Source organism: Pyxicephalus adspersus, chromosome 12, assembly GCF_032062135.1.
Source record: "Pyxicephalus adspersus chromosome 12, UCB_Pads_2.0, whole genome shotgun sequence".
NCBI lineage: Eukaryota > Metazoa > Chordata > Amphibia > Anura > Pyxicephalidae > Pyxicephalus > Pyxicephalus adspersus.
The window spans coordinates 21,476,439-21,490,865 of record NC_092869.1 but is presented as its reverse complement, the minus strand read 5'-3'; the positions used below and the strand labels follow the sequence as shown (position 1 = coordinate 21,490,865).

The 14,427-nt window shown below is 37.1% G+C and overlaps 1 protein-coding gene across 7 annotated transcripts in view; it reads right to left on the bottom strand.

The window, feature by feature from the left end:
- Window positions 1-925: 925 nt before the first annotated feature.
- CDIN1 (CDAN1 interacting nuclease 1) overlaps window positions 926-14,427 on the bottom strand; it is a 217,221-nt gene continuing 203,719 nt past the window's right edge. For all 7 annotated transcript variants that reach the window (XM_072428036.1, XM_072428039.1, XM_072428038.1 and 4 more), the window contains one exon: window positions 926-1,770. In XM_072428036.1, coding sequence (XP_072284137.1) covers window positions 1,578-1,770 — 193 coding nt within the window. In that variant the 3' untranslated portion in view covers window positions 926-1,577. The remainder of the gene's footprint in view (window positions 1,771-14,427) is intronic.

Below are 14,427 nucleotides of genomic sequence, written 5' to 3'. Positions count from 1 at the left end.
AACTGCAAAGAAAGTATTCTAGCTTCAGAAGCTCCCAATACAAAAAAAATATTTTCATGAAGTTAAAGCATAATTTGTTAACCAGGGTCACTTTAAAGCAAACCTGTGCTTTGCCTGGGTATTAAAACCTACTTCAAGCAAACCCACAGGCTTACTTTACTCACACTTCCTTATCTCAAGCAGTATATACATAAGCCGCATACACACTTGCAATTATAGTCATTGGAAAGGATCTTTCACGATCCTTTCCAATGACTATTATTGCACGATGCATGAACAAGTGATTTACATACAGCACCGTTCTGCTCTCTGCAAGGGGGAGGGGGAGAGCGACGGAGCATTATGATCGTTCGTCGTTCATCGTCCGTGGATCCGCCAGGATGGTCGTTCGGACAATGGACGACACTCGCTATACACACTTCAGATTTTTGTCCAATATTTTCCCGGAGCCGATTATCGGGCGAGAACCATTGGAAGTGTGTACATAGCTTTACTATTCCTTCCTTTAAGCAATGCCCCATTCAATTGGTGGGAGCTAAAGGAAATACCCAGTACTTCTATAATGGAGCAGCACTTGACACAATTAGGAAGCCCATAGCTCCATGAAAGGTATAGCTTCAGTGACTTAATGCTTATACAGAGCTTTGTTTTCATTCCAGGTGGCTAAACAGCATGGTGGGGAAGTGGAAACAAGTCCATAGTACAAAATAATTTTTAGGTTACGATAATGGTACAGCCATGGTAGTTTAGAACTAGAAGGTTGAAAAGGCTCAGTGATAGAGCTCTGCTGGGTAAAGCATCTTAGCTTGTATTACGAGTACAGAATATTGTAGGAGATACGCTCTATTTCCTGTGGCAGGGCCCTGACTTTTTGGACCATTACTTTTTCTAAACAGCTCAAGTAAAAGGAGACACATGTAAACAATTTTCACTTAACCATTTATTAATATTTTATGTTTTGCCTAGAGTTTTTCCCAGTAGCAATGCAAGAATTCATTAGTGGAAAGTTCCAACAGAGGTGTCATCCACTGGAGGAAAAAACACCTTCAGCCTACAGTGGATGTTTTACATTGTTTTGAACATAAAATGAATACCTAAGGGAGAATAGCTTCTTTAACTTTTAGCTAGGACTTTATACAAAGGTATAGCAAACAGGTGTTACTGGTCCTGAAACAAACAGAATGCAATAATAAAAATCAAGAAGTCTTACAATATTTTTAGTGGACCATGTAGACAGAGGGCAATAGGAGATGGAAGATACAGGCTTGCAGAGAGAAGTCCTTTACAGGCATATCAAGGGAGTTATAGGAACAAGGGCGTGCAGACGAGTACTGACTTCCTCTTGACGGTAACTGGAAGGGTGCAGACGGAAGGAAGGCCAATGTGTATGTCTGCAGATCATCTGCACAAGCAGAGGTGGTACAGATAATGTGTGAGCTTTGGGCTGTAGCACAGGGCAGAAGGGCAGATGGGAAGGAAGGTTAACAGATTGCCTAAGTGTTTGTATGAGAAGACAGCTCTGTAACCTCGTACTGCAGTTCATCTGGAGTTCATCATTTAAGGCCTGCATGAAAATACTACACTGTTTCCTGGTTTCTATCTGTCTTACAGTCTCCTGTATGTTGGCTGCTCTCATCTTTTAGACCCACACAGCTACTTAGAGTTACAATATCGGTGGGGAACTCGTCCTTCAATAGAATGCCACGCTTCCGGTTACAGTCCAGCTCTTCAATGAATCCATACCAGTAAATCACCAGGCCAGGCCCAAATCTGTAAGATAAAAACACATAGAGGGTAGATTAATTTATGTTACTAAAGCTGAAGAATATTTAGTTTAGTGTCAGCAGATTTTGGAGCTCAACGCCTCTACTTTATACAATGAATATAAATGTAAGGTGTATCCACACCAGACAACAATAAATATTCATGATGGAAAAATGCATTACAGTCCAGAACAGTTAAATATACAGATAAAGCAATATAAATATATGATAACTGTTTTACCAGTCAGAAGATTTATATTTTTGTATATCCAGCTCCTGAATTTATACTGCTCTGACCTGTCTACTAAGGCAGGAATTCTGATTTTTTTTCCTGCTACCTTTAAAGTAGTATTAAAACTACAGGGTAATACTGTTCTGTTAAACTCCATATAATTAGTGATATATACATTTATTTTATTTTATTTTACCCATTAGTTTTACTTACTAACTTTCTAGCTAAAATCCTAGTCAGGAGGACACACTGTGCATTGAAATACAACAACAGATATGGGACTACTTCTCATGATTCATTTTGCACAGGTATGGCTGAAAGCATGAAGCATGTGTGAAAGATAGGGCACATATGTAAATAAGGCATGGGGACCACAGACAAATCATACTACACATACACCCTAAGGCATGGCACTGAATGCACATAATGATACTGACACTGACAGTATACACTTTAGGTTGAATATAGCAGGGTTCCATGGGACTGACTTTCTCAAAAATTGAAGTTTTTTTTGAGAGAATAAAAAGGAGAACGAGCATGGAAAGATAAATCAATCATATAGGGTAAGTAATACATTATAGATCTATACTACAGTTTTTGTGTTTGGGGGTTTAATAACACTTTAAGTAACAACTATGAAGCCTGACCTTCTAGCTTGTGATTGAAAAATGAAAAGAGAAGAAGCTAATAGAAGAGCACATTTCCTGCACTATGCGATCTCCTCCTATCAGCACACATCCATTGATAGCATATGAGCACTGCAATACAATTGTTGGGCTCCTTGTATTGCTTCTCCCTCTCCCAGTCACAGTAGTGCAGAAGATGGCAAATAGTTACAGGACAATCAAAGTATTAACATGCTTGAGGTCAGGAAAATACTGATGTACGAATGAATACATCTGCATTAATTTGTAACTTTCATATCTGTACAGAGCATAGCTTTACCTGACCCAGAGTAAACTTAAACAGTGGGAGATATTTACTGGCAAGCTAATCCTGGTAAACATATCCTAGTATTACCCACACGCTCTAGATTGGTTGTGACCATAAAAACCTAAATCAAATGTAACAGAGTCAAATGTAAATCAAATGTAAAAGGAGTCTGAAAGTATAAAGAACAGCAAATTAAAATACTTTTCCCATTTTACTGGGGCAGCAATGCAACCAGTAAATATTCCACTTTTGCCATGGTAGTTCCACTGGAAAATGGTTTCTGTAAGTTATACCCTACAAAGAAATAGAACAAAAAACCATCACACTGCAATGTAACTTTAGTGATACATCTGTGCTATTTTATTTAAAAGAAAAACAAATACATAAGATATACATATCAATACTGTTTTTAATTTGTTACACTCAGAGTTGGCTGCTTGCCTCTGTATCCATTCCTCCTACTTCAGATGGAGAGATCCCTCGGGCAGTGTCAGGAAACAGCCCCCTGAACTATTTGGCCCATGAGGAAGTTCAGACCTTCAGCCTCGGGTTCATAAACAAGTAATCACCATCAATCAGGGAGCCGCTACACATCAACCTCACCTCACTTATACAAACATGCATGGGAGCTGCTATGACTGGCCCCTCTCCCCTACTGTGAACACTTATAGAGCAGACTACTTTGGCCATCTCTGGGGCTCCACCATTGAGGCATCATTCACATCATTATTTTTTCAATGGGGCTATGAATCAGGACTTATGAACCTTTATTTTTTATATTAGCTTATTTATTTTCTCTTGGTAACACAACGATCTTTACATAGGCAGGCACAGAAAAAAAAATTGTAATACATCTGTGTGTACAATGTCCAACAATATTGTAAAACGAATATTCAATAAGGAAGAACAAAGAACAGTGATTACCTTTGCTCCACAACGACAGCAACCAGAAAACAGCAAAATATTATTTCTGATTGTTTAGGTCAGATAAGGTGTTAAGTAAATGATCCATACCAGAAGAATGGGGGAGGTAATAAAGACTTCTTGTGTAAGTGCTGGATGCTTGGCTTTGTTTGACTCTGATATGTTTGAGTACAGAAACAAGCATGCTGTAAATAGGTGTCAGCACTACTTATCTCTACACTCACTGCAAGTCAGTGAATCAGATAGCTTTGCAGTCAAAGCATTAGAAGGACAGTTAGGAAACTAGCAAACTCAGAGTTCAGTAATGGCAGCTTCCATACATCTGCTATGACAGTGTTCCTGCGTCAGTGTTTTAATTATGTGACTAAAGTAACAACTGCCTTTTATGAAGTTTAAACTCACTGCAACAAATTGCAGTGAAATAGGCTGTGCCTCGTGTTGTTACTGACCCTTAGAAAAATATATATGCCTAATAAAAACTCACCTGACTTACAATAATGTATACATTCTAGTTAAAAATTCCTATGGTGTGATCAAGTCCACTGGATTATCTTGAAGCAATTTTTTTAGTAGCTAATAAGATCAAAGTTGAAGCATTATTAAATAATAAGATACATCTGATAATGGTCACATCCCTTATTCCCAAGTGCCCTAAGACACCTGAAAATGAAGTGCTCCTTTATGCGGAAAAGGACTTTACCTCGCCTTTTTGCTTGCTATGTTTTGTTATTGGGTATTAAAGTGGCTTTGATTGTCATAAAAGCATTCCTTATACCTACACCAGGTCACAGACTCTGAAAGCACAAGTAAGGAATAGGAGGTAGTAGGGAGGAGTAAGCTCTTGACTTTTAGAAACAAGATCATTTGCATATGATACTGTCCTGACTTTATTAGGACCCTAGGGTGCTTGAATATACATTCCAACTAGCATGTTGTCACTGCAAGGTACGAGCTATGTAATGGCATTTAAACTCTATGAGTATTTACTTTATTTAATATTAGTATAAATAAACTATTTACTAAATAAAAAAAAACTTTATGTATTTACCTTTATTTATTTTATTTACCTAATTTAAATAAATTGCTACTAGGGTATCTGGAAAATGTTTAAGCTTTGAATGAATACCTAATTATGTTCCACCATTGTTGTGAATAAAGCCTTCCTATCAGTCAGGTCCTGGATCAGCACAGTGAAGGAGCAGAAGTACATTGATGGGGTTATCCCTGTACTTGGTCTGCTTTTTTCAGTATATGTGCTTTGCATTAAAGTCCCGGATAGCAGTATTACCTGATATATATGTATATTCCAATATTTAATCATAAACATACATGTACATATATACATAAACCAATAGATTGATTTTTTTCTACATGCCTGGAATTTAGCTTTTAAGGAAGCATAATGAGAACATTTGGAGCCTACTATTTCTGACCTACTTTTGTAATAAGTAGGCGGTCAATGCTGGTCTAAAATCTACTACCATTGATTAGTAACATACAAAATATATACAGATCATGACTAGGCATCATTTGTATTTTTTTTCTCGGTGCACAGTAGAAGAAAAAGTAGACCCTTGGCTGGTTGCTATGGTTATTGCAGACACTTTTCTTTCTTTTAATTTTAAGCATATCCTTATAGTTTTATTTCACCTTTGACTTTTAAATATTTAATGAAGCGGATAATTCTCTGAAACACAAAAAATGCACAACCTTCATAAATGTATGAAAGGGTTATAATTAGTAACCACTTCTACATTTCACTACAATGCCTTCTCCTTAGCATTTTGCCTACTTATTAACTACTGACAAACTGGCTCCCCTCCCTCTGTTTTATAGGAGGTCCGCATTTACTAAAGCTCTCCAAGGCTTAAGAGGATACACTTTCATCAGTGATTCTGAGTGATTCAGCAAACCTGGAATGGACTTCTTAAAAGTCATTTGCAATTAGCAAATGTTCTCAATCCTGGAACAGATCCATTCTAGGTTTGCTGGATCATCCAGCTTCACTGATGAAAGTGTATCTTCCCCAGTCTTGGAGAGCTTTAATAAATCATACCCATTGCGTATTTCCCCTATTATTGGGAAGTTGAACAAACAGATACAACAATACTGCTGTGAGATAATGTAGCTCTGACATACTTTTATTATATTTCTTGTTACCAATATTCTCAAACATAAATACATTTCTGTGTGATTGGTTTCAAAGTTTACATGGTATGTTTTCCTACTTTGATGAATACATATATCTGCACTGATAATTCTACATTTAGCCTGATAATTCTCATTAGCGATAATTCATGATATGCTTAAAATAATGGCGGAGACAGGATGCATGGTGTCAGTGAGCGGTGACGAAAGGCTTCAATGCTATAAGATTACTCAGCATCAACAAACTCAGATTTTTTTTTTTTCTTTTGCATCTCTGCAGCTGGTCTTTAAAGCCAGACTCAACTCTGGAAGCTTTGTCGCTACAAGTCATCCCCCAGCTTAGGCTAAGCACAGGGTTCACCAGGTGATTTACGAGGGCCTGTTGAGAGATCCTGCCAAAAAAAACATTGTGGGGGAAGATGCTTGTTACAATGTGAACTGTTGAGTTCACTGCAATGTCATGTAACAGTTTATATCTGGATTTATGATGGGGGCTTTCAACAGCAAGGAAGTTGAATTTCATAGAAATAGACTGCCTTTTTAACACTAATCACAAGTTAAACCACCTAAACCTGGGTGACCCTATGTTTAACCTATCCCTCGCCTGTCAATTTAAAGCTATTAGGAGCCAAGTTCTTTTAGAAAAAAAACTGAAAACTTGATAAGTGCATGGACGGTCACTGCATTATAAAAAGATCAGTGGATACATAGATAAAGGCAAATTAAAATAGCAAACTAAACTTACCTGTAAAAGTCAAGCTTGGCCCTGCCCAATTTAATCACTATATTGACTAATAGGAAGACTTTGGAAAAAGTTGAGCCTATCTTGACTTTTAGAGAGAAGTTTCCATTATCATATAAATGCAAATGCTTATATCTCTGGAATCACAAATGTTTTAAATACAAGGCTTCAAAGGTAACTTTCTAATACAAGTGTTTATCATAAGTTCAGTTTGTAACAAATTTACATTAAAGCAGGAAGATAAATTTTGCAGTCAGGAAAGCTAGTAAAAAAATGATTCAGGTATGTATACACGGTTACCATTCTCTGTAGACATTCTGCGTATTAAGACAAATGTGCCAATACTTCTTCTCCTTCTATTCTTCTCCTCAAATTTTGCTGATCAGATCATTTACTTGGCTTTTAAGACATCTTAATAAAAATCTAGCGTGTGCACAGAATTCCCCCAATATCATGTAGTAATCCAACAAAATGTATTTTGGAAATAAGTGTAATAATTACTGCTAATTGTGCCATGATGGTCTTCGTGCTGGAACTTTCTGTTATAGTGGGACATTGCTCTGTCTCTTAGCTGTACACCTATCCATGTTATGTGGGCTTCTGATGGACATTACAAGTGTCCATTACAAACCATACTTGACAGACATGGTCCACTGCTGTCACCATCAGATATCCTACCCCAAGAAATATCACAAAGCTACTGAAAAAGTTTCTTTTAGAGAGAAAGTGGCTGCAAAGAGGCAGAAAGAGATTTTATCTCATGAGTCCTTATTTTATTTTCACATAGACTGGCTCATTTTATGTTTACTGAAATAAATAGCTCATAGACTGTTACCAGAAACCAAACAGACACCACCTGACGCATAGGTCACAATTTCCTACATTTGCAGTATGTCTGTTATTGTTCTTTTAAGGACAGCGAGATGCATATGTTTGAAAAAGAGGACAACTATATCACAAGAAGCATGAAGAACTCATCAATGTCAAACTAAAAGCAACCACCTTTGCACATGGGCAAGAGCTTTCAGTATCACTGATATATGCTATATACAGTTTTTTCTAATTTTGGTTCTGTACATTACCACATTTAATTTGAAATGAAACAACTCAGATGCAGTTGAAATGCAGAACTTTGAGCTTTAATTCAGTGGGTTGAACAAAAAGATTGCATAAAAATGTGAGCCTTTTTTTACAACAATCACTTCATTTCAGGGACAAAAGTAATTGGACAAATTAAAAAGCTGAAAATAAAATGTTCATTTCTAATACTTGGTTGAAAACCCTTTGCTGGCATTGACAGCCTTTAGTCTTGAACTCATGGACATCACCAGATGCTGGGTTTCCTCCTTTTTTTATTCTCTGCCAGGCCTTAACTGCAGCGGCTTTCAGTTGCTATTTGTTTGTGGGCCTTTCTGTCCGAAGTTTAGTCTTCAACAAGTGAAATGCTTGCTCAATTGGGTTCAGATCAGGTGACTGACTTGGCCATTCAAGAATATTCCACTTCTTTGCTTTAATAAACTCCTGGATTGCTTTGGCTGTATGTTTTGGGTCATTGTCCATCTGTATTTTGAAACGCCTCCCAATCAATGTGACTGCATTTAGCTGGATTTGAGCAGACAGTATGTCTCTGAACACCTCAGAATTCATTCGTCTGCTTCTGTCCTGTGTCACATAATGGATAAACACTAGTGTCCCAGTGCCACTGCCAGCCATGCACGCCCAAGCCATCACACTGCCTCCGCCATGTTTTACAGATGATGTGGTATGCTTTGGATCATGAGCTGTTCCACGCCTTCTCCATACTTTTTTCTTGCCATCATTCTGGTAAAGGTTGATCTTGGTTTCATCTGTCCAAAGAATGTTTTTCCAGAACTGTGCTGGCTTTTTTAGATGTTTTTGAGCAAAGTCCAATCTAGCCTTTCTATTCTTGAGGCTTATGAGTGGCTTGCACCTTGCAGTGCACCCTCTGTATTTACTTTCATGGAGTCTTCTCTTTATGGTAGACTTGGATATCGATACGCCAACTTCCTGGAGAGTGTTGTTCACTTGGTTGGCTGTTGTGAAGGGGTTTCTCTTCACCATGGAAATGATTCTGCGATCATCCACCACTGTTGTCTTCTTGGACGTCCAGGACTTTTGGCGTTGCTGAGTTCACCAGTGCTTTGTTTCTTTCTCATGATGTACCAATCTGTAGATTTTGCCACTCCTAATATTGTAGCAATTTCTCGGATGGGTTTTTTTCTGTTTTTGCAGCTTAAGGATGGCTTGTATCACCTGCATGGAGAGCTCCTTTGACCACATGGTGTCTGTCCACAGCAAAATCTTCCACATACAAGCACCTCCCCCCCCTCAAATCAACTCCAGGCCTTTTATCTGCTTAATTGGTAATGACATAACGAAGGAATTGCCCACACCAGCTCATGAAATAGCCTTTGAGTCAATTGTCCAATTACTTTTGAGCCCCTGAAACGAAGTGATTATGTAAAATAAAGGCTTTAGTTCCTCACATTTTTATGCAATCTTTTTGTTCAGCTCACTGAATTAAAGCTGAAAGTCTGCAGTTCAACTGCATCTGAGTTGTTTCATTTAAAATTAAGTGTGGTAATGTACAGAACCAAATTTGGAAAAAAGTTATCTCTGTCCAAATAGTTATGGACCTAACTGTATGTATCACATATAATGCTGTTTTAACATCTCTTCCTGTGATGTTTTTCAATATGCAGACTTCCTGACACCATGGATATGAAATAAGAATATGCAACTTTTATTAGTTATTACTTTTATTAATATGAAACTGTTTTATTAGATTTCACAGTGTATGGATTAAGGTGTCTGTCCTACCTGTGTGAAATCAAATACTATTTAATGTTTCTGACACTCAGTACCACTGAAGAAGTGGCTTGACATGCTAGAAAATGTCTTCAAAAAGAAGCCCAGCTGAGACTAGATTCTACTGGACCCATTCATAGTAGTCTCCTCAGTCTTCCATAACATGTAATGCTGTCCGTCTTTTAGCCCTAATAACCGGGGACATCTTGTGGCCAGAAAAGGTATTGTGGGGTCAACCATGTCCTCAAGGAGAGTATTGCAGCCATAAGATTTAAAAACTTTTATATCTGTTTTTCAGAATCCTTTGTTTGGTCAAAGATCATCTGGCACAGAAGAGCTAGGGCATTTGGAGATTAAACAGTATTTTGCACATTGACTCAAAATATGATTGTGAAGATGATAACTAGAAACACCCCTATTTAATGTACAGCACTGGGTAATATGTTGGCGCTATATAAATCCTGTAAATAAATCAATGCACAATTTGGTACTTAAAGCTCACTTAAAGTGATAAGACACAGTTATTTTTATTTTTTTCCACTGTTGTATGTACAGGAAAGGAAAGATATTTTCTTACATTTTTCAGTCTGTGTTTTTAATTATATTATTTTAATAAACAGCATTTATCTAGTGCCAACACATCGCATCGCTGTACGTAAAATTTTCTACATAGTATAGTTTGTTCACACTAGCAAAGTTTGAAAAAGTCTGCTTCAAAAATTGCATTCCGTAAGCAGATTTAATACCCAAGCAATTCTTTATGTCACTTCTTGTGACACCTCAAGTATTAGGTATTTTATTAGCATTTTTCAAGCACTGCTACTGAGGAAATGAAGTTCCCTGTCTGGTTTTGTTTCACAGGAGTAGCAACAGGGGCATTGACATTACCTGAACCTGAGAAATATCCAAATACTTTTGGCAAAATAATGTATCTCCCTGTTAGTGGAAATATCTGCAATACACTGATAGACTATGAGGTGCAGAAAATGTAAAATTAAACTTTTTTGGAAAATTTCATTGACAATATGCACGGCAAGTTCCTATTCAAGAAAACCTTTACTGAGGGAAGTAGATCCTTGTAAAAATGCTAGTTGATTGGCTGATCTGAAGCTACCAATACAGAGTCTCTGATCGATATTGAGAAAACAACTAGTGAATTACAGAAAAAGTACGTATGAATTAATTTTAAAAATAAAGCCCTTCCAATGTGCTAATTCTGTACAGTTAGAGCAGGGTAAAGCTATTTGCCAGTCCTCTGCCAAGGTACAACTGTAAGAATGAATCATGGAGTCGTTCCACCCGGATAGCTCTTATGCCAGCTAACTAAAAGGATTGTATTGTTCTATGATTTATCAATGCCAAGCTAAAAAACTGAAAAGGAAAGCCACAATGACTAATCTTATACAAAAGGACCAATCTGTATTATTTCATGGTGAATGCACCATTAATTAAAATACAGGAGATTGGTTTTGACCAAGTACTTTTCAGTGCCTGTTTCCCAGTCAACCACTATTTAGGTGTAATGATTAGATAGATATCTTCATACACTTCGTTTTTATGTTTGTGATATATATTTGTAAACAAGTAAAAAGCCAGTGACAAAAATATCTTTTTGAAGAAAATAATAAAAACCTATACAGGTGTCTCAGAACAGTTCATCATACTGTCATATTCTTGTAATAGAATGGAGTGGTCATCTACCTATGCAATATATGTTGTAATGTTTACTTGGCCAGGCTGTACTAGACTACACAACAACAGAAAAAAACACAAACATAGAACAGATCATAGTCTTGTTAAAGTGAATTTAGAAAAAGAATGGAAACCTCTTCAGGGAAGCCCCCCATGTAGTAATACAGAAATCCCTTTGTAAACAAAAGCTAATTCACACTGTGCTTCCATGAAGTCTGGGTATAAGAATGCAGCAGTTCACAAAAAAGAATCATTGTCTTCAGATAACCAACTAGCATTTTTAGATGGGCCTGTTTCTCTCCCTACAGATTTAATTGAATTGAAAATGGGTGTATTTAAAGTCAGAAATCCTTGTTATATGTCAGTGAGATTCCACAAGACTTTGGAGCTTAATCACTGAAAATATTGTGTCCGTTAAGCTAACAGCAAGCATTTGTGAGGTCAGGAACTGATGCTGGATGAGAATACAAGGCTCCCATAATTGTTACTTTAATTCATACCAAAGGCGTTCAATGATTGAAGTCAACGCTCTGTGCAAACTGCTCAAGACCTCCCACACCATATTTATCAAACCATGTGGATTTGACTCTGGGCACAGTAAAGTCATCCTCAAACAGAACAGGGCTTTGTCCAAACTGGGATAGAAGATTTTTAGAGAAATTTAAGATGACATAATTACATGTCAGCTTTGTAAATGCCACTTTTTGTGATAATCTTCAAATGTAAATGTTATTTAAAATGTTTGTTTTTTTGCTGTTTGGATGTGTCTAAAATCCAAAATTTAATTTACTTTATGACCTAGAGACACAAGAGACCTAGAGACACAAGAGGAAATAAAGGAAATTCTTTTAACACAGTTGTTACTGGAACAGGTGTCCCCATTTGTATATCTGCTTTTTATTTCTTTTTAGGTGTCAAATGATAAAATTAGATTTCACATATTTTTTACAGAGGCAATGGTTCTTTTTATTATTAATACACAGTATTTATTTAGCGTCCAACATATTACGTAGTGCTTTTCAAAGTCCATAGTCATGTCACTAACTGTCCCTCAAAGGGGCTCACAATCTAATGTCCCTACCACAGTCATATGTCATAACCACAGTCTAAGGGTAACTTTGTGGGGAAGCCAATTAACCTAACTGCATGATTTTGGATAGAGTAGAATGCTAGCACAAATGCTTACTTTGATTTCAAGGGAAGTGTTTATATGCATTTTAAAAATGTAAAAGCTCAAAATGTGCCTCCCACAACACCCTGGTGTAGACTAGCCCACATAAGTGTTTATAAACGCTCAGGTTAAAATCTGGGGAATCTATGTAGCCTACACCTAAGGTATCTAATTCATTAGGTACAATTTATTATCTATTAAGACAAGCGAAATTACCTTTATATGACACTCTATCAGCTTTAGTATTTACCACTTAATACCAGATGTAGACAAACTTTTAATGTTTATGGTTACACCTACAGTACACCTTCATGCTGTCTGCCTGGAAGGGGTAGCATCATACCTGTAAATATGACTGCCCTAATGTCTATGTGCACCTTATATTAGGCAGAATATTCATATCACATGTTGCTGTATCCTTGTTCATACATATCACCAAATTACACGTTTTTTTTTTTAAATAACAATAGTATTTGTTAGGTTTATGTACATTAAAACTGATTGTTTAGAGTTTAGGTTCAAGTAGTTGGACTATGTCTACCATCTCAGTTCTTTGATATCTGATCTCTGATTAGCATGCTTATTGTCAACAGTCAGGCCCAGGACCTGCCCTGTTAAGCTAGATGATTGCTTAACCACCCAACCGATAACCCCGACCTTGGTTCGGGCTAAAAAACGTTACAACTATCGATAAGCCCGAACTCTTCTCCCTACCTAATTTCCCCTCACTTACCTGGTCCCCGCTGCGATGATCCAGCGTCGATCGAAAAAAAAAATACTCTTCATGAAAAACTAACGCTTTTGGTACAGAAATGTAGACCTCAGTGTAACGCCCAGGTGGTTAATGGCATTGGCACATTTATTATTATTATTATTATTATTATTATTAATAATAATAATAATAATAATAATATACAGTATTTATATAGCACCAACATATTAAGCAGTGTTGTATATTAAATAGGGGTTGTAAATGACAGATAGATACAAACAGTGACACAGGAGGAGGTGAGGATCCTGCCCCAAAGAGCTTAAAATTTAGGAGGTGGTGTAAGTATTTAGTTGAATTTAAGAATTCAGAACAGAGAAATAAAGCCTTCTAGCTGTTTTTGAAATTCCAAATGTACTAATGTACTAATATAGATTTGTCTATATTAAAAATATTTTTTTTACCAACCTGTAATTACATTTTTTTTTTTTTAGGTATTAGGTATATTTGAGGTCATCAAGGAAGTTTTATCCCCTCAAAAAGACTCCCCATTGTTTATACTAGAGTATGGAAAATTTGTCAGGGGAGTATAGCCCTATCATTAAGGTAGCATAGGTGGGCTGGGAAGGATAGGGTTGCAAAAAGCTAAAAAGAAACATCATATGAGTAATTCATTAAACAATAACTACTGGTTAGGCATTACTACCTCAACTTTTTTGTGGTGTTGTTATTCCCATGTTTCAACTGTTTCAGCAAACAGAACAAGAGAACAACTTTTTTCTGTGCTATGATGATGAATATAGCTCAAACTCCAGGTTTTCAGTGCATGCCAAGTGTATTCTGCTGGGTTTTACTGCAGGTGCCATCAGTCCAGAAGCAAGACACCTGCTCTAGTGTAACGAAGCGGGTGCCAAGGTTCAGGTGTAAGCAGAGCTGCAGAACTGGAGTGTCAGCCGCAAGCCATTAGCTCTCAAACATCTCCTGCTCTTAAACACCTCTTAATTTACGCACAAATTACACGGTGTGCATTTTAAGCCGCAGCTTGATTACAGACTGTTAGGCTGCATGACAAATAGGTCGCAGGCAGTCCCCCTATGTGCATGTTTTCACTTTTGAAGGCATTATGCTGGAGGAATGCGAAAAGCCGCTGATACATTACGGAGTGGGATGAAGAATTCTTTGATTATACCTTCGCTGAAGAATTTCCTGGTCCACACTGCTTTTCTGAAAAGGTGCCTGCTGCAGACTTGGCAACAATGCCTTTCTTTTGTCTACACAGAAAAT